The sequence below is a fragment of the Polyodon spathula genome, chromosome 4 (assembly GCF_017654505.1).
Source record: "Polyodon spathula isolate WHYD16114869_AA chromosome 4, ASM1765450v1, whole genome shotgun sequence".
NCBI classification, from domain to species: Eukaryota; Metazoa; Chordata; class Actinopteri; order Acipenseriformes; family Polyodontidae; genus Polyodon; species Polyodon spathula.
Window position 1 is genome coordinate 94,062,918 of NC_054537.1, and position 25,444 is coordinate 94,088,361.

Consider the following 25,444-nt stretch of genomic DNA (forward strand, 5'->3'; position numbering starts at 1 on the left):
ATATATAAAAAGAAAGCAAAACTAGGCACCACCATTGATAGTTCAGCACATATCAACTGTCAATATGAAAAAAATAGGTCAACTTAATATAGACATGCAACCATTTTATGTGCCTCTTGGAGCGAACCAATGTATTCCACTCATTTCATGCATCGTTAATGTTTTGAACCTAACTGATCACAAACAATGAAAACCAAAAGAAAAACCCAAGCCAGGGCTGTTCTTCTACTGCAGGATCTCCTGTGTTTCACAGGCAGTGTGTAGACAGGCATCTGCATTAGTCATGCTCTTTTGTTAATATACAAATGTTAGGTTGTCGTTCTATGAGCTAGTTATTTGTTATATTCACCAATCTGAAAGAACTCTGCCTCAACATAAAGCTTTATTTTTGCTCAATCTAACCACTGTTGCAGCACTGCATTCCCACAATTTAACAACATCCCCTGTACAAATAAAATGATGAACAGTGCCTTAAAACATACGTCCAAAAAAAAAAAAAAAAAAAAAAAAAAAAAAACAAAAAACACAACTAATGAACAGACATATGCAGTGTTGGAAACGCAATTTCCCTAAACAAAGAAAGTATGGGCTTTCTGTGATATTTAAAAGTAATGTATTTTCCAAATAGAAATGCTGCACATATTAACGGATGAGGCAGATTTTTTTAGCAAAAAAAAAAAAAAAAAAAAAAAAAACTAAAATTTAAAAATAAATCATTGTTAAAAGGGAACTTTATTGGGAACATCCAAACTTGTAGTAAACAGCCTCCAACAAGGATGTACTTTAAGGACATATAAAATTAATTTTATTATCCATTTTTTTTCTTCTTTTAATTTCTACATTGTAGTAGTTGCATTTCTAAACACCATCATCATGAAAAAACGCAGCTACATTTAATCCAGACACAGACGCAGCAAATATCTGTTGTGTGTCCGTATTGCAATATATAATTATTGTACGGGAAAAAAAAAAAAAGAACCTAATGTGTTTGCTTTTCTCTTTTACTCAACATAATAAAAATAAATTCCAGAGCACCGAACACCTTCACTGAGCGCAGGACTGGCGGGCTGCCGGCTGGCCCACATAAGTACATGAAAAAAGGTATGACGTGGTGGGCCTTGTCACGCTAATCAGAGGTCAGAGTTCAAGGCTGCGCTCCTGTGGCAGCTGGGATTGGTGCTCCCAACGTATTCGGAGAGGAAATGACAGGAGATCCAGCGAGATTACCAAGAGGCTGCGACGAAGACATCGATGTAATACCTACAAAATAAGAAAAAATAGTGAATTCAACTTTCCAGGCTAGGCTGACACAATGTCAGAGCAGAACATATAGGAAATTATAATTTTTTTTTTTTTTTTTTTTTTTAAAAACACACTACAGACAAGCATGTCAGCTACAATCACATCATTTTACTTTTTTTCTCATTTTATTCCAACACGAGTCAAAAGGACCTTACCTGAAGTTCAAAATCTGATTACATACCTGCCATCATACTGGAGGAACTAACTGGGGTGTTGCCAGCAGACATTGCTGATGAGGAGCCCATCCTCACCTGGTCTTTTACTATTGGATCTAAAGCGGAATGCAAAATTTGTCATGACCAGGGGAGATGAAGGGAGGTTTTAGTTCTGAGTAACTGTTTTGTAAGCATTATGAAAGTTTGTTCACCACTGCTACGTTAGAAAATTGACTTCTGCATTTATGTGGCAACAGCCACAAGTGAAACAGCTAATTTACTACACAACACCCAAAACTATGAAGCCAGCATGACCTCAACAGTTTGTAGCTAGCTTGTCCCAGAGAGGCAGGCATAGCATAGGAGACTCACAGAAATAAGGATGCTCCATGGCCTCCCTGGCTGTGAGGCGTGCTTGATGATCATAGCGAAGCAGTTTGTCAAGGAAATCCAGAGCTTCTGTGCTCACCAGGTGCTGGTTCTCACTGTGTACAAAGCGCTCCCACCTTTTACGGGAATGTCTGTGGGACAGAAAAAAAGAAATAAACAATGTTAATGAAGTGATACACTACCATTTGTATTCCAAATCACAGCAATGCCAATAGCAACACTCATATGTGCATCGCTTTCCAGTAGGGATTTTCCTCTTTAGAAGTTGTTTGTTTATATCAAATCCAAGTCATATCAACTACTATACATAGAGTTACCATGCTGAAACTTGGTCTATAATTTGGAGGTAGAATTTATAGGAGACTAAAACACCTGGCATATTTAACTCAAATTAACTATACATTTCAGGTCAACATGGCTGGCATTGCCTGTTTGCTTTGCATAGGTGCAAAATTTCTAATAATACTAATAATAATAATAATAATAAATAACAACAACAAATAATAACAAGCAAAAAAAACACCAAACAAAAAACCTACCTGCCCAAAATATCATTAAACCGAGGATCTAGTTCAATGTTGTATTTGTCAATGTAGTCATACAAGTCTTCGGTGCCCAGGACTTTAGCAATTCTTACAAGCTGTAGAAATACAAAATGAGCAATATAAGTCTAAGCTTTTTCGTAACTGTATATTAAAACGGGAACACACACACTAATCTGAATATACAAATGTTTAAGTTAATGGAGCTATGTTTTTATATTAAAAAATGGTTAACTTATTGCACCTCTTGTTTTTCTGCCAAATATAATTAAAAAAAACATCCAAATTCTTTCTGTAAAATAATCTTCTAAAAGCATTCACAGCATGATAGAAATCAGTCACAAACAGAAGCTTAAAAAAAAAAAAAAACTGCCTTGCTTCATTAAATGTACCTGGTCATAGTTATCATGTCCATGGAAAAAAGGTTCCTTTCTGAAGATCATACTGGCCAGCATACAACCTAAACTCCACATATCTAAACTGTAGTCATACATCTAGAAGAGCACATAAAAAAAGGTTATAAGCTTGCAAAGCAACAGTAAACCGTAGAATTATACCAACACATTAAATAAAAAGCCTGTAAGTTCTATAAATGTTACAAAAAATAAGTCAAATGTGTACTAACAAAAGGCTTTCTGAAAGTGTTCAGTCCATAGCATTGACATGAAGTTAAAACAATGTAACAGTGAAATAGTTAATCTTTACTAGGTAAAACTGTGAATGTAAATTAAGAAAACAACAACTGTAGACAGCTGTATACCAAACAGTAATACAATATCTTGTATTATTATTATATTATTATTGTAAACTATGCAGTCTATATTACACACACACACACACACATGTGTGTGTCTGGACTAGGATAACTATGCTAAACTGAAGTTGTCTTATTAGCTGAATGTGTACATCCAGATAATGCATGGAAAAATGTGCTCACCTGGTAGTCCACCAGTAGTTCCGGTCCTTTGAAGTACCTGGATGCGACTCGGACATTGTATTCCTGGCCAGGATGGTAAAATTCCGCCAAACCCCAGTCAATCAGACGAAGCTGTAAAATCAGAAGCATAATTTAAGACATAATAAAATAGAAGCAATTTCACAAATACCCATGCCACCCTGCTCCCTCGTCCAACGAGGTTTCACAGCAAAAAGCCAATCCTTACTGCAGCATTATCTTTTAGGTATGATGCTCCCTGCAATTCTAATGAAGTGTTTAAAGACTATCCAGAGACAAATGAAAAGTTGATAATATAACAAAGCTATGCGCAGTACCAATGGGAAAAAAGTCTGTGTCATTCTTATTACAAGCAGCCAAATGCATACCAACAGTTTTTATTGAAGTTAGTCACATAAATCAATTTAAATTACAGTACAATGAAAACAAATTATGCATTTCAATGTTGTGCATTTTATTGAAAATACAGGTGTAAGTGAACCTTTAAAAACTGTGCACTGCAGCTTGAAACGTGTGTCCCATTCTGATCACAGGCATTTTAAAACGAAACGCAAGATGTCTTCAACATCAGGGTATTGAACAAATCGGAAACGCCGACGACTTGCTTCCAATTTGCTGTTCATAGGGTTGAATTATCCCATTTTAAGAATGGTTCGCAGGAATGTTGAAATCTGCAGCAACAACTTTTTTTCTTGTACGGCGATGCATTATCCACTGCTTTCAACAACACTTGTCTGCAAGGATACTACAAGCTTTTGGCGCTTATCACTCATTTCTATGCTTCATGGAAATAGCATTGATGCATGAGCACTGTGGCAATTCAAAATGCATCATAGGATCAGCAGTCCCAATGGCACTAAAATACAGTACAGAAGTGCCAATGTGGATGCAAGTTAATACTTTATCCAATATCCTTTACACTCAGCTGTTGAAACAAAGGCAATTCATCTTATTCAAATGTTTCTTCCCTGGAGGGACTCCAAAGTAATTTGTGTTAAGTGAATTTATATTACAAGATGTAATTTCCAATAAGCGACTGCTAAATTAGACGGGACCATATAGAACATATGTAGTATCACGAAATGTGTTTTATCTGAGTTAGTTAATGCGAATTGACTGTACTTAAGTTTGCCATTTGTTAAAATGTTTTTATGGAAATGTCCATGACCACAGTGAATTGTATGTATGTATATAAACCCTTACCTCGCAAAGGAACATGCTCTACCCAATTACTAGAATAAAAAGGTAAAATGTTTACTACGGATTGGTCCATTTATTCGTGCCTCAATTGTTCACCCTGTACAATTTTGTACACTGAGAAGCAACAGTATGTGCCGTTTTAAAAACAAGGATTTGGAATTATTAATCCAGAGAAACAACAGGGATTATGAAATTCGTTGGGCTTTAATGCCTCAATTATTTAACCTTATGATGTTTTCACAAGTAACCTTTATGGAATCTCAAACTGGAAACATTTCCTACAATACCTTTCTGTGTTCGTGGTCGATCATGACATTGTGCGGTTTGACATCTCTGTGCATGATTCCCATACTGTGACAGTAATCAAGGGCCTAAGGCAAAACGAGAAAAATAGGGCAGTTTAAAAGCAGCCGCATTCACTGCCAAAAGTAGGTCATCTGGCAATCACAGTAACGGAACTGTTTCTAGCTTTTCGAACATCTAAAAATCCTAAGGCTAACATCAGGCTACAAGACACACATGAACTGCCTGAAAAACATTTCTGTTGCGTAGTGTATAAATGACAAATTTCAGTAAACTTCACTGATGTTTTCTGTTACTCTAAACTATGCCAGGGTCGTTCTAAGTTTTTTAAATGGCAGAAGCATTTATTAATACAGATGCACACCACAACACACATTCTGTTTACAGCTTATTCAAGAGTAGTGTAAATTAAGATGGATGCATAGAATGCATTGAAACCTATGACTTGTTTTTTAAATTTGGCCATTCACTTAAACATGTAACAAATATGCGAGTGCATGTACATATCACGTACTGCGCGAACAGTTGTGTGCGTTTGCCAGAATATGCTCCATATTGCTATAGCAAGGCAATCAATAAGGAATACAATATTAGTTTCTTTAAATTATATACATAATGTGCATAGAGGCCCTTAAAGTATATTCCATCTGCAGCATTGGAATTTAAAATGTTTACATTTGTGTTTATTTGTTTCACAGCCATATTTGTCGCCAATAAAGCAAATTAGTTAAAATGTAAGGTTGTAGTTAATGCATTAATGTATTTACAGTATTTATTGAAAGTATTCATGACTTCAAGGTAATGGTGCATTTTACTCGCCCAAAATATCTTTAATGTCTAAATCAGAGAGTAAAATCTTATCTGCAATCACAAAGCAAACGCTGCAATTTAGTAGTGAAAGAGAATATTTCTTTCTGCTTCCGTTCCAGGTCGATTACACAACTCAGTAGACTACTGCAAAATACTGGGGCTTTGCAGCTTTCATGCTGGCAATAAAAATATGGAAATCCACACTCAAAATACAGCTCCCATCACCTGCTTTAAAAGTTGTAATTTAAAACCTTTTTGCATCACTAATCACACTAACAACAAACTAGATTGTTTGTTTACAGAACCTTCCATTTTACACCCATTTGCTAAAAAAACAATTTTAAAAATAAATCATATGATCCCTTTCCCAAAAATCTGATCAGTTAACAAAAAAATAAAAAAGGAAGGATCTCCTATTTAGAAATAGGATGCTAGCTTGATGGCTAGAAACCCATTGGTAAATGCCCAGCCCTCTCTCAGAAGCATGTGGAGAGTTGCTGCTGTAAGACAATCTGTTCCTGTCTGCAAAAGGGTACAAACAGTGTCTGCAGCTGTTCTAGCATTTAAATCTATTAAACTGTGATGGGATTAATACAATTTAAGATTAGAAGGAAAAGCTATTTGAGTCTGCAACATCAGCATTACCTTTAATATTTCGTACATGTAGAACCGAATGTCGTAGTCTGATAACGTTTGATATAATTGCTGCAAAAAAATAAAAATAAGATTACTACAACGCACAATCAAGAATTGACCCATTATGTATCAAATACATTTCTTTAAAAAAATAAATCACAACACAAGTTGTATTCAGGTCATTTGATACATTACATTTAACTTTTGTGGATAACAATTAAGAGTAAGTTATCATAATAGTTAGAGAATTAAAACATTTTTACACTACCGTGAAGGATACAAAACTACATAAAAATCCATTATAAAAACATACCCTTCACTTCATAAACATTACAATTACGTGTTATTTACTGGCTTTAAAATGCAAGTGCATGTCAGACTGTGCAGTGCATTCCAATACAAATTCTTACATAAAAATAAACAAATCTAAGTATCTCTGAGTACTTCCGAAAGTCTTACCTTAAAGTCTGTGTTGTTTACATGTTCAAAGACCAGGGCTGGTGTCCTAGACTGAGGGATACACAGACAAACAAAGGAAAGGAGACTAGTCTCACACACAGGCTCTTCTGTATGACTATCCCTCCCCGCCCCCCACTAATGAATAAAGCAACAACAATGCAACCTTTTCTAAAGAGTTACATATAAATTATTAAGCCATGAATCAAAAAGGATCTGTCTTGTATTAAATCATTACCTTAATGTTTAATTGTCAGTCATACTTTTAATTGGGAAAAAGGTCCAGATTATTGAATGTCAATGTTATATTTGAAATGTTGTTTATGCCATCATTAAGAATGTTTCTCTGAAAGCCACAGTCAGCTACTGTTGTTTAGAGAATGGCAAGAGTTTGGACTGTGACTATAAATAAAAATCCTCACGTTAATGTTAAAATCCTCAGTCACTAGCAGCACTCACCACAGGATCCTTGACGATGTCTAAGAGAGCGATTATGTTGGGACCCCCTCTGAGATTCTCCAAGATCTTAATTTCTCGCTTGATTTTCTTCTTTTTTACTGGCTGCAAAACAGGAAAAAAAAAAATTTGAGAACAAAAAAATTATATTTCCTTCAAATAACATAATGCCATATAAAGAGATTAAACAATGCTATAATTGGGAAATAATCCAAATATGAGAAGCCAGATCTACTATAAAACTAGGGCTAAAACAGTAAATAAATAAATAAATAAATAAATAAAACACTAAAACAGTAACATAATGTCTGGACCCGCTTGTTTGTAGCCTCATTCTGCTGAATGGTTAATATCTATGCAGCTGATGACTGCAATTAACTCAGCATGTTTATTTTAACTAATGCTGGGACAAACATCCAAAAGAATATTTTGACAAATTCGGATACAAAAATCCGATGTTTGTATTTGCTACAAATGACAAAAATACTCTGCACTTATTTACCGTCTCAACAGAATTTGTGTAACAAATAAGAGCGCTGTGTGATGTGAGATTAATTTATATTATATATAAAAACACACAGAATCAGCACAGCAGCTATTGATCCTCTATTTAAAAGTTTTAGACAGCGAAAATTAAACAAACCAGATTTTGCGTGCACACGCATAGTGATCTCCATGGAAACAAAAATAAGTTGTGCTGCTTTAGAGCGAGCCAGAATCTCATGGGACAGAAAAGGCAACCACGTCATTCTGAAATGCCTCGCTTAAACAGTGCCCAACTTCCTGAAAATGTTGTGTAGTGATTTTTATATAGACTGTATATATCATATATTTTGTTGCATGTAATTATGTGGAATGTAACGAACGAGAACCAAAACGATGAGTTTTTTCCCCTTTATTTTACAACACCAAGTTTGTTTTAAGTGTTTAAAGTTAAATTTCAGTTTGTTTGCTTGTTCAGCTACAAAAAGGCACAAGTAAACCTCATGTTATTACTTTATGAAAATGTGTCAATGGCCACTGTTTACTGTGAAGAAACGGTAACAACAAGGAATCTGAATTAATTATAGACAGAGAGAGAGAAGAGAGACACACACATATGCACTGTCAACTTTTTGGGAATAAACTTTTTTTGGGGAACAAACAAAACCACATTTAACTTTAACTGCTATTTAGAATCCTTTGTTTTGTAGTTAATTCAGAGGGGTAAAGCAAGTCCTACACAACTTATTCTTTATTTATGGGATATGTTTCTATTTTAAAGTGTTACATATTGTAAGGTCTTGCTGTAAAATAAAAGGCACACACACAGGGGCCCTAGCCATGCCCCCTGCCCTGCTGCTATGCTGTCTCTGCCTGCGTTCAGAGCAATATAATGGATTTATTACTTTTTGAAAAACAAATGAATACCCAAACGAATATTTAAATTATGAGCAAATATCTGAACATGAAAATCCCGTGTTCGTCCCAGCACTAAATTTTAAATAATTAAGTGTTGTGTCTGAATAGCTGACGGCAGTCACTGCACCTCTAATTGAGAACAGTTTTAACATTTGAAATGGCATGCTGCAGCTCCCATGCTCTACATGTTACTGTTTATTTTTCAGTAAAAACAAGTTTAAATCGCAGCGAGTTGGTTATGCTATTTACAATATTAAATATGAAATTTGTATACAACACTCGAACACACCTGCTCACCGTCACAATTGTTGCATGAAACTGGGGTTCCCGTATTCTGCTGCGGTTAATACAGCTCCTATCTGCGCTTGCAAGCATTTGTACAAGCATTCAATGACATTACTTAGTTTGTTACCATCCTTCTCGCACTTCAGTTTATTAAAACGTGACATGTTTTTTTTCCCCCACCTTATAGACCAACGTCATAGCGCATTCATAAATACTGACACATGCTTTTAAAAGGGAAAGGCAGCATTTTTATGTTACAGGTGTCAATCCGCCTAACCCCTAAAACTGTTCACAATTTGTCACAACTGCAACCATTTGTCTGGAGCCTTCAAATACTGTAAATAATAATAAAACAAATCAATGTGTAGTTACTGGAAACAACTTTTTCCAAAAGTTATAACTGACAAAAAAGAATCTCTAAATGCAGATTCTTTAAAAGTATACAATTTTATATATTTCGAGTTTTTTCTTGAGGAACACTAAGTGATCTACAAGTCTTGGTTTGAGTGCTCTTCTCCGCTGTTATCACATCTCAAGCAGTGGAGAACACTCCATCAGCAGAGCCTGGTCCCTGGGATGTAATGTAATTCTTACCAAGAACATGATGCGAGTCCCCACTGGATTTTAAACCAGCCAGAGGAGGTCGAATTTCACCCTCGCTCTGATGAGATTATCAACATTAACCCTTTCGGTCCTATGTCAGACCAGGTCCAACATTACACTTTTTCCTTTCCACTCCAATGTCAGACACTGTCCGACCATCAAAAAGACGTAAAGCACAGGTCTCTAGTCATCTTTTCTCCGAAAAAAGCAGAGAAAACCTATCAATGGCCGAGTGAGACCGATAGGAGCCGAATGAAGCTGAAAAAAAGGACGTATCCCCATGCACGTACGTAGCCCCATGCACTACAGAGCTAACACAGACACAAACAAAGGAGATAGCTGTTTCCGTATCCAGCGCTGAAAGAACATTGACCATTTGCAGAGCTTTTTGAGATGTTACAGTAACAAAAAAATGACGGATCTCATTATTGAGGAGTCTGGTGATAAAATGAGTGATCAGGAGAGGATTTATCAGTATGCACGTCTACAAAGAGGTATGTGAAATACAGCGAACAAGGGGTGGGGCTTGGCTGGAGATACAGTACTGATGTCGTTTTCCCATGCAATACCTTTTAAATCTGTTTTACTCATGTGCGCGTGTGAAAATAAATTGGACCCAACACGCCTGTCAAGCGCTGAATAAAACCGTCCCCACTCAGTTTCCATTTCGCTCGGCAGGCTTGACAAAAACACCCTGAACACAGCGATTGGCAGTTGAGGCTGCTAGAGTACATGCTAATAAATAATGTTCTCTAATTATCAGTGAAGACATGATTTAATGCATGCTCAAGTTTGTTAGCAGATCAAATTTTACTTAAAGAAAATTAAAACAAAAATAAGTGTATAGATAATCATATCGTCCAAAAAAATATCACAGTTCACCGTATGAATTGGCACACCCCTAACTAACAGGAGCAGGATATGCCTTTCCTTAAGAAAAGGAATTTACTTCAACATTACACAATGGGACCTAAACAGATGGCTCAAATAAGAATCTATTAATCTGATCGAACCTAAACCAGTTCAGGTCCGAGTAGTAAGTGTAAACACAGTATAAAGGACAGTCGCAATGTTTGGGGTAAATAAGTTATTCTTTAGCACCTACCTTAAGTATTTTGACAACTACTTTTTCATTGTTTGTGATGTTAATGGCTTCAAACACTTCACTGTATTTGCCTCGGCCCAGTTTCCTCACCAACTGATAGTCATCTTGGTTTCTGTATAAAACATATTTATGTTAGAAGTACACACACAAGTTGGGTATATTTTCTTAACCTCCAACCATTTAAGACAAAGCAGTTATAAAGTCAGTTTGAACTGCTGTGCTGCAAAAAAATAAACATAACTAATTTGAAGTCTGCCATATTTTAAGAAAAGTGGTCTTTACTCTTTTTGGCAATTAAATGCTTCCACAAGACAACAGGTACCTTTATTAATGCTGTTAATTACACTCAGCTACACAGTGATTTATGAACTGTGCTAGCAGCTCCAACACCTTTTACCACCGTTAGGTACTTCCACATGCCAAACTCACCCCCACTCAACGACATGCGATTCGTAGTCCCAGTACTCCCGAGGTCTCTGTGTGTTTACATCAGGGTAAACCCTGGCTCGACTCGGAACTGGTCCCGACATATTCTCAACACAGAGGTGAACGTGTTATTCCGGGAGCACCTAGAACAAGAGAAAATAGATACATAAATAAACAATGCATTTAGGGTTCTACTATCCTGGACTTAGAATATCACATTTCAATATTTACAGAACTCTGACTCCATAGTTGATGTGAGATGTTTGTAGTCTGAAAATGTATAACAATAGTCCAATTGTTTGTCTAATTGTTGTTGTTTTTTTGTTTTTTTTTGGGGGGGGGGGGGGGGGGGGGGGGGGGGGGTTGTTTTTATATACAGTATTAAAATTTGGTTTCGGTTACTTTCCAAAATGCTTGGGTGTTTTTTGTCACAATAGTAGTAACTCGACAGTACTTGCACACTTCGTTGTACCTTCTTTCCTTTGTCTTCCACAACAAAATCCTTACGGTCACAAGCACATTCTTCTGTGGTTTCTTAGTGTCTTTCTTTCTTTTTTTACATTTCGCCACAATTTGTAATTGTTTCAAATTCCCACCATTTAACTAATATATTTTTAAATCCCATGAACAAGCATACTATAACTGTAATCTTGTTTTAACACGTCATTGACTGTTTTCACTTTTTAAATTTTAATTACTCTGTGTGTAAAAAAGATCCACAGTTGTCTGTTGTTGACTTTTCCTAAATACATGTATTAAATACCCTAACGGCATTTGAAAGTCAGAATCACAAAAATAAAAAAAAGTTATAAGCACTTCTACCTAGATCCGCCCAAAGTAGTAATTTTGACAGCTTGTTACAACATGCTTTTATTGTCAATATAACCTACAATACGATTTTTTTATATGTATGCAAGCCAGTTTGTTATCTCTACCTCCACTGAGTTTACAGCAGTATGTATTTGAACAGAATATTGCTCTTGAATTCTAGATGCGTTACCCAAATCTCTGTTGTAATCCTATCAATTCCTTGGATAACTGCCGTCTGGCTGTCTATGTGAGAATATATAGTCTGCCGTCTTAATACTACTACAAGACTTTCAAGAAATCTTGATTTCTGCGTTTTGATTTGAGAGCAACTAGAGATATATTTGCCTTGGCATCACAAATTTGGAACAACTTAATTGAAAACAGCATTGGCTGTTTCAAGCTAAACAAAACATTACACGGACAAGCAGCTGTTTCCGACAAAAGCACGGTGTCGCTGGACACAATACCTGTCAAATTTGGGATCAAATTTTGGCTGGCAGCGGACTCTACCCCTACCTGTGCAAAGATGAAACTCGTCCAGCTGGTCAGAGACTGGGTGACAACGTGGTACTCGGGCTGATGTAAGCATGCTTAGAAAAAGGGATGAACATTACCAGTGACAATTTTTTTCACTAATTAGCAAAACAGTTAAAAAAAAAAGCCTGGTTGGAACAGTAAACAAAGTGAGAAGAGAGTTTCCACCATCTGCGCAAAACCGGTGTCCAGTTGCTGTATTTTACAATGTACTGGACATGGCATCCATCAATTCCTTTGTTTTGTACAATGAATGCACCAAGGACAATATCATCTTATGATGCTAGCCATGGAGCTTTGGCAGAAACATTTCGATCAGAAAAATGCAAAGCAGTACGGAAACGCAGCTCAACCTGGATACAGTGCGCATCAAGTAACAAACGCAACAGAAAACAATGCCAGGTAACTAAATGCAATAAAAATAAAACGTCTGATATATGTGCCCAGTGTGAAAGAGTAGTATGTGGTAAATGCACACGACGAGTTGGTAAGTGTTACATCTTTGTGGATTGTGCCAATATAGGGGCTACTTTAAAAGTATGTTTCCCTGAATGTGCATTCCCATTACACAATGTGAACAGAATTATTTTCTTTTTTACAAATAATTATTTCAATTTTACAATTCTGAATGTAGGCCTACATATAACCTGTTTACAGCTGGTTACACTATTTTCTTTTGAAACGTTTATTTTATTATAGTTTAAATTTTTTTTACGTTATGCATTACATGCGCTAATTTTAAAGCGTTTTTGTTTGTTTTTTCATTTAAATAGTGTTTCTGCTATGCAAATGTTAGCTATGATGTTCATAAATAAAACTTTTGAGTTGTATCTGACAGTTTACGTTTTATTTTCATATCAAAGCGGTTTAAAATGTGCCCATCAAAACGACTACCGCTGGCGGTTCTAGTGTTAAATCTTGCAAGCGAGCCTCCAATAGAAATGTAGAGTTTGCTGCCACTCAGTAGTTGGGGTGGGTTTAAAGAATTCAAAACTAATCAATGATAGCTACAAGTCAGGATGGAGGGACATTGCCCAACTGCACAGAAATAAGCCATTTAAAAAACAATTACAATGGGAAAGCGGTGAACTCAACTTGAATTGTGTAATCATTTCCAGTGTTTTTTCTGGTGTTTGGTGGCTGGCTTTCACAGAGGTCAGCATTTCAAATGGTTTATTAGCAGTGTAAACAGTACTGGCAGCAGATTGACAAACAAAAATAATGGCAGAGTTATTTGTTTTTAGCAACATTTGACAATTTTCCTTCCTGAAATAATTAGCTTATGATTGAAATTGTATAATCTAGACCAGTGAGTGGTTCTTAAGCATAAATTTTAAAAGGGCCACATTGGCAGCCTTGAAACATGACATGGGGCCACAGCAGGTGCAATTCAGTCAGTTTTGAGAATCCCCCCTAAAGTTATTCAGTTCACACTGCTCTACATATTTGTATAATGCATACTCAATGCATCATTAAAAAATGGATAAAACACTGCACAGCTATAAAAGGATGCCTTTCGTAATAAATGAAAAAACAATAAAAAAAATGTAATTTTTAATTGTGAACAAGTGTCTTTGACTGCTGTGTAAACATCCTGGCCTCTCGTTTGCCCATGCTTGCCCAGGATCAGCGTTTCCTCATGACAGACCCTGCTATAATCCACCCATCGAACCCAAATACATAGTTGAGTGATATCACAATTGGCAGTTGACTCACTGAATGCCATGCTAAAGCCAGGCTTGATTTGATTGCAGCAATGAGACAGTTAGAAATGTGATCAGATATATTGGTAATGTTCCAGGCTACCGTGTCACTGCTCAGTTGCAGGGCGTACATTTTACACATCACCTCATATTTTTCCTCTAATGCCAACTAAAAAAAGGTCAGATAATTAAAAATACCTCTTTCATAAATTCGCCAACACAGCTGGCAAATAACTTCATACGTTTGTCAAACACTGCAGACTTTTTCATTTTAAGTTTACTTGCCACTATTCAATGGATACTGGCAGAGTTCACTTGAATGCAATTCACAGTGGCGTTGCACGTAAAAGGTTTCTTGTTATTTTCAATTACAAACCGGCACTCACCGATGTTGGCTGATTACTTTGTTGGTTTATTGCCATCAGACGCTGCTTTAGGCCAATTCAGAGTAAACCTGGCAATACATTTAATCCATTATGAAACACTACTTAAAAGTATCTGTAGGCCTTATCAAATTATACTGCTGAACAATTAACTTGGTAGAAGCCATGGGGGGGGGGGTTGAGAAAGCTTCCAGTGGGGTAAAAAAAAAAAAATCTAATCAATCAAAAAACTTAACCTTCACATTAGCTATTTATTTTAATTCAAACAGTACATTTGCATAGGTATAAACACAATATCCAATTAGCCTCCAATTCAAGTTGCAGCAGAGCTCCGTGGCAAGTTCCAAGGGAAAACCCCAGGATCAGCCAAGCTTGAGGAAAGCATTTAATAATGTTGCCAGGGTTTATACCGCCAAGTATCAAGACAATGCACTCGGTCCTTGGAAGAGGAATCTGGCGTTAATCTAGTGGGTTTTTAACTAAAACTGACTGTACAGCCAGCCCAGTGAGAGACCCACAAAAAAAAAAAAACACAATCTTCAAAGCTGGACAAGCAAACATTAAGCTTTCAGGTGCTATTAATTGCAGGTGCAGTAGCTTGGAAAGTCAAAACTAAATTCTCACATTTCAGAAAAAAAAGTTCAAAGATGAGTTTATATCTGCAGCTCGCAAAATGCATTTGATCCGTTTGAGGACTCGTGAATACAAGATCGTCTTTCGAACTTGTTTTCATGCAAAAAAAGCATTTTGATTGATTTGCTGGGCTTTGTAGCATGAGTCGGCGATTTCCCCACCCTTTTAAGTCATATCATGTTTTGGCCATGCACTTCCTACAACGTGTGGAACATGTGTGCTATGTCATTGTCACGACAATGGAGAGAGAACTTGGAGTTTCTAAAATACACAGAAACCCAGCCATTGTGTGTGTTTAATGCAATAAATACAAAATACAGTAAGCCATAAGTTGCTGTCTGATTTTAAAGCTACAGGAAATTGTTTAAATTAGAGTTCAAATTTATAAGAAAACTCTGGCTACATTCACACTGGGTCCGTTTCAGACGGACTTGGTCCGGCTCGTTTCGTTTCAAACAATGTGCTTGCTGTTCACACTTATATGCTCACAGAGTTTGTTTGTATGCAAGCTAAAAGCAGGGCTGCAATGATGGGTACATTTTGACCTTCAAAGGTTCAGAACACATTACAGAAGGAAGGTTTGAACCTTCAATGGTACTCATTTGCATAATTTATTGGTGACGTCACCATAGCTACTTGTTTATATTTGATTGGAAATCCTATTATTTTACAGGTAATCCATATAAATGGAATAAAATATTCACATTAAGTGAACAACAAGAAAAATGTTGTTAAAAAAAAGTGCGTAAACCCGTCTGACGAACCTTCAAAGGTTTAAAACAATATTTGAATCTCTGAATATCAAACAAATCTCTGAAAACAGCCCTAGTTTTCCCATTTTTTCAGGACCGAGTTTGTTTGTGTTCACAATGCAGCTTGCAAGTGCACTCGGCTCGTTTATATGGTGTGTGAACTGGATGTATATTACAGTAAACTGCAAGGTATATTGAAAGATGGCAGCTGTTAATGTATTTCTCCGGTTGTTAATATAGCATGTTTTACATTCTTACAGACTGCTGTGGAACAAAGCACTGGGGAGCACGTCGTTAATTTAATGAATACATTTCTTGAATGACTAAAGTAGGAGAATGCAATTTATGCAATTCTGCACGGTTCTCCTAATGTCGGCATTAAACAAAGTAATTTGAGAAAATACTCAATATATTTGAGAGTTTTGTCCAGTTAGGCTTGGATTTAGGTATCGGACCAAATTATCTCCATCAGCTTCAGTTTCTTGCACTATCGATGTCGCTTAGGATTAGGCCAATTGAAAAAAAAAAAAACTGTGTGGTTCGGTTTACCCGACCATTCTAATTTTTTCCCACCTGGCCCTAAATATTTTTTGCTGATAACGGGCTACATTTTTCAATATCAATCTGAAGAATTGATCACAGTGCGCAGCCTCGTTTTCACTCGTGCGATTTTCCAGAAACTTTGTGCAAACAAGACCTTCAGTTTGAAATACGTTGTCGACGTTTGAGCATCACCAGTACCGGTAGCTGTTTTGCACCATGTTTGAAAAATGCGACCACATCACAATTTGCCACAAATTATGGATTGCCTTAAATACTGTATTCTGAAATTATTACAAAATGTTCAGATCAGATGAATAGTCTTCAAGGTTGTCATAACTAATTTTCATGGATTGAAAGCACTTAATACGTGTGTGAACTGTAAAGGAATACTTCTAACATCAAAACCATTTCTGATGCCTTCCAAATACTGTTCCACGAAAAAAGTTAAACAGTCAGGTAATTTATTTTAAAGTTCCTTAACAATCAAATTAACACACTCACATTTTAACGTCCATTTAACTGCTGTCAGCTACTTTTGTACATGTCCAACTACGAAAATGTACAGAAATATGAAAAGTGAAAAATAACTTTAATTTCTTACTGGTAGGCCTATTGTATTACTGTGATAACTACGTGTTTTTTTTTTTATATTGTCATCACAAAACATTTTTAATGTACACAAAGCCAGAAAAAAAAAAAAAAAAAAAAAAAAAAATATATATATATATAATATAATATATATATATAATATATATATATATATATATTATATATATATATATATATATAGATATATATATAATATATATATTTTAGACATTCCTTGCCATTGCCGTTTCTTCACAGTAAACAGTGGCCATAGACAAGTTTTCATAAAGTAATAACATGAGGTTTACTTGTGCCGTTTTGTAGCTGAACAAGCAAACAAACTGAAATGTAAACACTTCAAATAAAACAAACTTGGTGTTGTAAAATAATGGGGAAAAAAAGTCATCGTTTTGGTTCTCGTTCATTACATTCCACATAATAAAGCTGCAACAAAATGTGATATATACAGTCTATACAAAAATCACTACACAGCATTTTCAGGAAGATGGGCACTGTTTACGCGAGGCATTTCAGAATGACGTGCTTGCCTTTCTGTCCCATATTTTTTATATATGAGAGCGCTACGTGTTATCATTTAACGTGATAAAACACATAATCAGGACAATTAAACATCCATTAAAAAAATAAATGACTACTATTATGTTTTAGTTTTGTAATCAAAAAGCCATTACAGGTGCAGCTTATCACCAGTCTATCATTAGGGTGGGCGAACTGAGTGTGATTGAGTTTGTCTTCTCATTCTGCCACCAACTAATACAGTGGAATAGTTTAGTGATATGAGCAGGTTTCTGAAAATTTGAACAGTTTGAACGGGACCTAAATTAAGTTCCAAGTTATTTGGTTTAAATAACAATATTAGTAACCGGACAACCAAGAAGCAGCCAGGAGGTGCGAAAGTAATTAAAACAGAAAAAAACAAACATGTAGCCTATAATCGTTTAGAAACTCAAAATATAAAAATTACCTTGACAAACTGTTTTCCCGGTACTCCATACAAATGTTTTAGCAGTGTGCAGAAATATCATTGAAATAGGCTTTGCAAGAAAATTTAATCACTGCAAACAAATTTTCAGAAACTCGCTCATATCACTAACACGCCTATATGTACAAATTACTCTTGAAAATGTTTCTTTGTTATGGCTTATCCCAGAAGATTGCAATGCAATGTTGGGTCTATTTACAAAGATACATATTAAATACAGAACACAGTAAACACTGCAATCCAAAATGCAAGCAGCAACATCTTCGGAAACAGGAGCCATTTATTAAATACCAGCAACCAAATTAGTTCTGCCTGCAACGGACGTGTTTTGCAGAGTCCTTTAAATCAGTTCTACAGGCAGTGTTCTGCAGCACCCAGTGCCCTTCTGGGGTCGTTTCAATTTATTGACTTTTGGATTTGCAATGTTTTTTAATGTGTACAGTATGAATACTAGTTCACTTTGACCTGGTTAATCCAACATTTTTATTTTGTCAATTTAAATATGACAGATTTCAGATATTAATGTTGCAAATACATCATTGCGAATCATGTTTGTTTAAGATAAATATGGATGCACTCTTTTAAAAAAGCTGTTTAGTGACTAAACACATGTACCAATAACAATGCACAAAAAACTCAATTTATGTAGGACTTTCAAAGCTAAAACTCTGACTTATCTCAGTTAACTGTTGTTGAAGCTGACACCCTGGGATCCTTCAAGAAGCTGCTTGATGAGATTCTGGGATGAATAAGCTACTAACAACCAAACGAGTAAGATGGGCCGACTGGCCTCCTCTCGTTTGTAAACTCTTATGTTTTCATGGTCTAACGATTAATTGCCACATCTATTTTGCTATTTTCTGAATTCCATCAAGATTACAAATATTGCAGATTTGTTATTTAATAGGAGACTCATCTTTCTTTTTTTCCCTCTCCTACAAAAATTACTTTATATGCAGCAGACTTTTTTCGCAGTGTAGAAAAGAATGTAGACAGTCATTAAGTACAGCAGCATCATTACTGCGACATTAGTCCCAGTGGTTTCACTGCTTAGCGCTACCTGCCTATAGCATAAAACAAGGCACGTGGAAAGATTATTAATGAAGATGCACCCTCAAAATGAGACTGAGCCAGCTGTGAGGTGGAGAAAGGGGAGAATGAAGCAAGACAACAGTAACTAATAAAAATACAATGCTCACTCACTGCTTATTCAAGAAATAAAAATTAAATAAATACATTTTACCAGCGTAACCCGAACCACTTTCTGTTTTGTTTTTTGTTTTGTTTAATTTTTGGTCTTTCCAGATTTCCACAGTGAAATCTGGGTCTTTTTTTTTCTTTATTCAATTCACTGATGTCATAGCCGTTAACAAAAACAGTAGTATATAAAATAACACATTAGTTAAAAAATTAAACATCTGGTGATTTTGTTGCAAATCACAACTTATTATTTTCTTTATATTGCCACCTAGTCAAAACAGTTACAAAAAGACAGATTTAAAAAATAGATCAGCTATTACCATTTAAACATACACAATCAGAACGATTAAACAAATAATCCATAAGAATGCTTATTTTATTTATGAGTGATGCTGAAACACAATCTAATACATTACTCAGCTATTTACCAGGACGATTACCAATTATACTGTTTCCGACCGGGACAAAAAATTAAGGCTGAAAACTGAGTCAATTTTTCCAGGATGTCTTGTAACCCTAATGCAGTTGGAGACATTTTTTGTTTTTTGCTCCCCTTGTTTCCTCAGAATATGAATGAAACTGTGAAGTTACCTTGTATAGTTTGTTTCCTGTGTGCAAAAGGACTGGCCAGCTTTTGTTCACATTGAGGATTAGGAAGCAAACCAGACTGTGCGTTTGCCAAACTGACTGAGATCACCTCTTTAGACGGACTCAGTACGGTTTGTTTTCCATGCAGACTTTGTACTTGAACTGTGTACTGAACTGAGTACAGCCCAAACCCTCTAAACAGACCCAGTGTGAACACAGCAAGAGACGCACTCAAAAACTCGTCCAAAGTATAAAATACACTGCGACATCTTGTAGGATTATAAAAAAATAAATAAATTCTAACCAACATACATTCCTAACATAAACCAATATTTAAGAAATAATGAATTTAAGTTGAAATTAATTACAGTATATGCAAAATGCTTATTAAGTCTATCTACCATCTTCAGAGAGACTTGAAATCACTGCACATGTACAAGCATAACAATTTCTGCAGGCATGCAAATTATCTGTTGCCATCCAAATGGTAACTGTTGGTATGTCAGTTGATAGCACACATGCCTCTGGATAAACATCCCCTCCTCCCGCACGCTTTTGTTTGGAGCTATGGATGGCAGCAATCTTGTGTGCTTTTGTGTGTTGTAAGAAAATTCACTTCACCTCCTAGACAAAACAAGATCAGTGCAACATCACTGACTGGCACTCTGTAGAACTAGGCATGCTTATTGGGTCCCAACCAAATCCCTACCGAAATGAATTGTTCAATACCCTCTACAAGTCTTTTCTACCTAAAATTAGTGTAAATCAGTGCAATCCAGCACACGGTTATGTGATTTCTTTTTTCCAACTTTAAAACTAGTATAAAAAAAATTAAAAAAAACAAGCAAGACTTTGCATATATACTCACATCTCCCACCAGCGCCATTCTGAATTGTGCAGTTGTTGAACAGCAAATAAAACGTCTAAACTTCCACTCGAGCTATCTCTTCAAAGAAAACAGGCACTTATCAAAAAGGCTGAAAGTTCACCAAAACCAACACAAAAGGTGAAAAAATTCCAAATCAAGGCAAACCACTTCAAACATTGTGAAAAGTAAAACCCTACTGTACTTAAAACACCAGAGAAAACTTAAATGCCTACAGAAAGTGCCTGAATCCTGCATGCAGAAACAGTAGAAACAAGTGAATGTCTTTCTACGTGAATGGTTTAAACAGGCTAGTGCTAATAACAGGCAAAGACTTTGCTGAGGCATTCTTGTTTATTATACCTGTGCATCTACAGTTTAAAGCTTTCAAATAGTTATTTGATCTTTTTGTAAAGTATAGCATTTTATTTACAGCAACTAATCCAGCGCAACTGTCAAACCTGGCACAATTTTCCAGTCCCAAGTGATGCCAGATTCAACAGGTTTTACTGTAGCAGTAGTAATAATAATAATAATAATGTAAACTATAACCAATACACAAAGTTATCCATATGGTGCATCCCCCTCCCCCTATCACACCATAACATAAATCATTCTAACTGCACACCGGTGGTGACACATGAATGGATCTTACTGAATTTAATCTATTAGAAAAAGACATTCATAACTGTTGCCAAGACCTCAGACTGAAGAAAATATATCCAACATTCCTTACCGGCTTTCAGTGACCAACTGACCAACACCTTTTAAGCATCATAGTGATCTTTACCGCAGAGCACAGATCTATCATTCTTCAAAACAGGTCATCATTCATTTCAAAAAGACATGCAGAACAATGGTTATTGTACAATCTCGTAAACAGGTTCTCACTAGCCAGATATCCACTACGTTGCTTCAACATGTCTAAATGCAATGCATTTCAATAGCCTAGCCTTACCTGTTAAAGGACTTTCCTGCAGCAGGTACAACGGTGCAAGCAATCAGGAGCAACGCAATGGCTCAGCAGGAGTTGATAACGAAGGAACACAGGCTGTGCGACCTCCAAGTATAAGAACAAAAACAGAAAGTAAGAAGATGGGACAGAAACGGAAATAGAGCCTTGAAAGTGACACAATTATAAAACAAACAGGGATGCACCAAATCCAGGATTCGGTCCAAATACCTACTTTTTGAGCAGGGTTCAGATTTGGCCGAATACTTAGGATTCGGTAAACCGAATATGAATCCTATATCCGCCCACACACACATCCATTTTAATACATCCCTCCAATGTGTACGGTTCTTCTTTAAATGACACAAATCCATTATTGAACGTAACTGTTGTATTTAATAATAAGAAAACGTTTGATGAACTCTGTCGAGGCTCTCAACTCCTTATTACTGATGGTACCGCACTAAACATGTCATCCAGCTGCTGAATGCAAACATACCCCTGTATGCAATAGCTGTCACATCACACTTTTCATGGAGTGAAGTTATGCAGTAAACCTGTAATATATATTAAACGCAAACTGTCGTAGACTTTTGTGCTTTGTTCCTTTGTCCAAGATGTGTTCCAGAGATCATACGAGAGAAAATAAAAAATCAGTGCACAGAAAAATTTTTTTTGTAACTTTACAACTGTCAGATGTGCAAGACGTTGTCAAACAATATGCTTTAGTAAATTGCATTTTACGTTATTGTAATGTGCCAATACATTTGGGAACTGCTGTGTTTTATTAAAATAATGAAAACTATTTCGTAGCCTACCTGATATGTTTTAAACACGGTGCATTCAAATCAATCTGGGTTTTATTTCACAGGGAGATTCAGGTCACTCATGTTAATTCTTTCCTCACAGTTCTCAGGATAGGGTTGTCAACAGGCCCCAGAACCTCAGGACACTAAGGCAGGTCAAGTTTTTTTTTTTTTTTTTTTTTTTTTAACTCACATCTCTAAACTGCAATGTATTCGACATGTAAAGTGAGTGTGAATTGCTTGAGCAGTTTAGTAAATGTACTTAATTGTTTAAATTGTGGTGTCGATTCTATCCGGAGAGCCTTGTAACAACAATAAATCTAAATTTTGTTTACTGTTACTGTCTGGATGCTCTACTCTCAAAAATGCAGTCTATAAAAGCACTTGCTTTATATTTGTTACAATTACAAACAAGTTTCTAACCACCCCCCTGGGCTTTGACAGTAGTACCCAAAAGATCCCAATCTTAATCTCAAAAACACAGCATTATATGGGAGGCATTCGGCCGTCTAACAAAACATTAGCAGGGGTACCAGTTGTGTGCCCTCACATTCCATACTGACGAGTGTATCCACCTAGCTGCTTTGTAAGATACTGCACAATTCAATTCCCTTTAGTTCATCTCAATTAAAACTGACAAGAAGCAAGCTTTCAAAACAGGAAATTTCACACAAAGCCACTACAGAAACAAAAATGTAAACGACAAGCTTGCATTTTGATCACATGCATCAAGAGAAAGAACTGTCTTCCTGAACGAGGTTGTAAGTTCAAAAAATATGTAACTGCCAAAACCGCCCACCATAATTAATCATTAAGATGTTTCTGTGTAAGAACTACTCTTCAGTAGGTCTCATTCTCTGTGGAATAGTGAAAATATCAGCAAAGAAAATACTGATGGCGTTTACTAGTAGGCCCTACGACATGAACGTCTACTTCCCACTACAGGTCACTGTGTTAGCTGATCAAGGTGAAATACATATTAAGGTACAGTACGCATCGTGTGCAACTAGGATTCATATTTTGTTAACTATAACATTTGACACAGGGCCTTACCAATTAAAAAAAAAAAAAGTGTTTCCTTGTATAGAATTTAGAAGGTTGTCCAGATAACACCAATTTAGAAATTAACTCTGTGTTATCTATATAATAACTTCAAAACACAAATAATTAACTGTTTTATAACAGTAGTTATAAAATGGTTCAATCCAGAGAAGCTTGGGCGGAAGCACCTGTAACAAACGTGTCCAAAGTTTCACAGGAGTACTATTATTAACAGTCCTATTATGTTCAATTGTAATAGAAACTAAGGTTAATTGATCATATAATTTCTAAATTACAGCAGTATGGCCTAATTTGTAACAATGTTTGCCAAATGAACAGAATATCGATCAGGACGATTAACTGGCTGGTGTGGCGGTGCTTTTAACATAAGAACCCTTTGAAAGAGGCCTGGCGTAACAAACTGATACTGAAATATGCAAACTGATGCACAGTAAGCAATAGCTGTTTTAAGTTACTGTACAGCAAAACTGCTTTTTCAATGTACAGTGATTGATAGTGTGCATGGTATCCAACAATAAAAGACAGGCTTCTGCTACTTCACAAGGACACAGATTGTAAATATACCGATTTGGATAACTAAATATTACAGTATCAAAGTTATATTAATGCATTACGACTTAATTCTACAACACTATGGACCCATTCAGCAAATATTCACCAACTACATGCCAACAGTATACTGTATATTAATCACGGTCTGCCATATTTAAGTCATTTGCATGCTAACAATGAAAGGTAAAATGCCAAAGCAGAAATTCAAGGAAGTTTAACCCAAAGCCAGTATTTACAGGCGTTGCCTAACAAAACATCTACCTAAAAAAATACATTAAAAGTTCCTAATATTCTTACCCAACCCCCGCGTCTCCTTTCAAATTAAGGCCACATTCGTGGCCTGGGATTTTCCTGACGAATATGCCTATTTAAGGAGAGGGGACATAGGGAGGTGGGTAGAGCTTCTGTACTACTGTGGTATTGGAAACTGTAAAAGAACAAAAACAGCAATATACTGTTTAGTCACCTACTGCAGGTAAATTACGGGTTGTGGTTTATGAAATACAAATAAAACAATTAAACAAACAAAAAAACACCCAGACAATTCTGTGTTAAAAAACAAAATTACCCAAGTATAATGCAATGTATCTGAACCTGCTACAACCAACGAGATAGTAAAACTAGAGACATTTAAAATCGGTGTTCATTTATAATATAACAAAGTGTGGACATATCGTTCCTTTAAAACGTCACATATTTCCATTCAAGTATTACAAAGGGGTTAATGCGACTTGGTAGTCATTTTCAAGAATTCAGAAAAGAGAAAAACCACACATTTTACTATCCTGGGCTTCTTAAAATGGTGACTATGGTCCCTCGCAGAACAGAATATTATCGTTATATATTACACACACATCAATTCATCAGTTTGGTGTGGAAAAACATACCACTAGATTTGTAAATGTGTGTGGGGGGGGAAAAAGCAACTATTCACATTGTGCTATTTAATAGGACTACCGCTACTACGAGATGCTACTGTAGCCGGATCTCTTCCCCACCACCCTGTGCGCCTCACAATTGGATAATTGGCTCAATGCAGCAATTTTACTTAATTTCCCCACAATTTAACCAATAATCTAAACCTTATTCTTTGAATAATCGAAACTTTTTTTTAAGTTTATGTATATATATAATTTTTTTTTAAATCTAAAATTATAATTTTAATATGCCAAGCCTTTCAAAAGCGTCGAAGCCACCTTCTTCAGTGTGGTCTATCTCTAAACCGGCAGGGAGAAAACCGAAGAGCATTTGCAAAAATACTTTACAAAAAGAGCTCTTTGGCTTTCAGCTCTCGTTAAATGTAAGCTTTACATTTTAAGCCCACATTACTACAATTGTTTCAAAGTGTAGAATAAAGGCTAAAATAGTTGTGAAATGTAAATTTTGTACCGCGTTACCTCTCAGCGTCTCTGGGTTGACAATATGGCGGCTCCAAGCAAAACAGC

General features: G+C 36.0%; 1 protein-coding gene across 4 annotated transcripts; it reads right to left on the reverse strand.

Moving 5' to 3' along the window:
• Nucleotides 1-713: 713 nt before the first annotated feature.
• On the reverse strand, nucleotides 714-25,444 carry LOC121315152 (casein kinase II subunit alpha-like). 4 transcript variants are annotated; one of them, XM_041249125.1, is made up of 15 exons: nucleotides 25,397-25,444; nucleotides 24,297-24,426; nucleotides 21,586-21,687; nucleotides 11,029-11,168; nucleotides 10,600-10,711; nucleotides 7,209-7,310; nucleotides 6,753-6,803; nucleotides 6,303-6,362; nucleotides 4,832-4,915; nucleotides 3,327-3,437; nucleotides 2,782-2,883; nucleotides 2,387-2,487; nucleotides 1,830-1,978; nucleotides 1,484-1,573; nucleotides 714-1,260 (listed from the first exon to the last, which is right to left on the reverse strand). In XM_041249125.1, the coding sequence occupies exons 4-15, from the start codon at nucleotides 11,127-11,129 to the stop codon at nucleotides 1,145-1,147; spliced, it is 1,179 nt and encodes a 392-aa protein (XP_041105059.1). In that variant the 5' UTR covers nucleotides 11,130-11,168; nucleotides 21,586-21,687; nucleotides 24,297-24,426; nucleotides 25,397-25,444; the 3' UTR covers nucleotides 714-1,144. The 4 variants fall into 4 exon arrangements, with proteins under 4 accessions (XP_041105059.1, XP_041105061.1, XP_041105060.1 ...); XM_041249127.1 differs by lacking the exon at nucleotides 21,586-21,687; XM_041249126.1 differs by lacking the exon at nucleotides 24,297-24,426 and having other exon boundaries at nucleotides 25,397-25,430.

Coding starts and splice junctions, on each gene's coding strand:
- LOC121315152 (XM_041249128.1), bottom strand. CDS start 11,129: ATGTCGGGACCAGTTCCGAGTCGAGCCAGGGTTTACCCTGATGTAAAC. Junction 2,488..2,781: donor GACATGATAACTATGACCAG/GTACATTTAATG, acceptor GTATTTCTACAG/CTTGTAAGAATTGCTAAAGT. Junction 1,574..1,829: donor CATGGAGCATCCTTATTTCT/GTGAGTCTCCTA, acceptor ATTCCGCTTTAG/ATCCAATAGTAAAAGACCAG.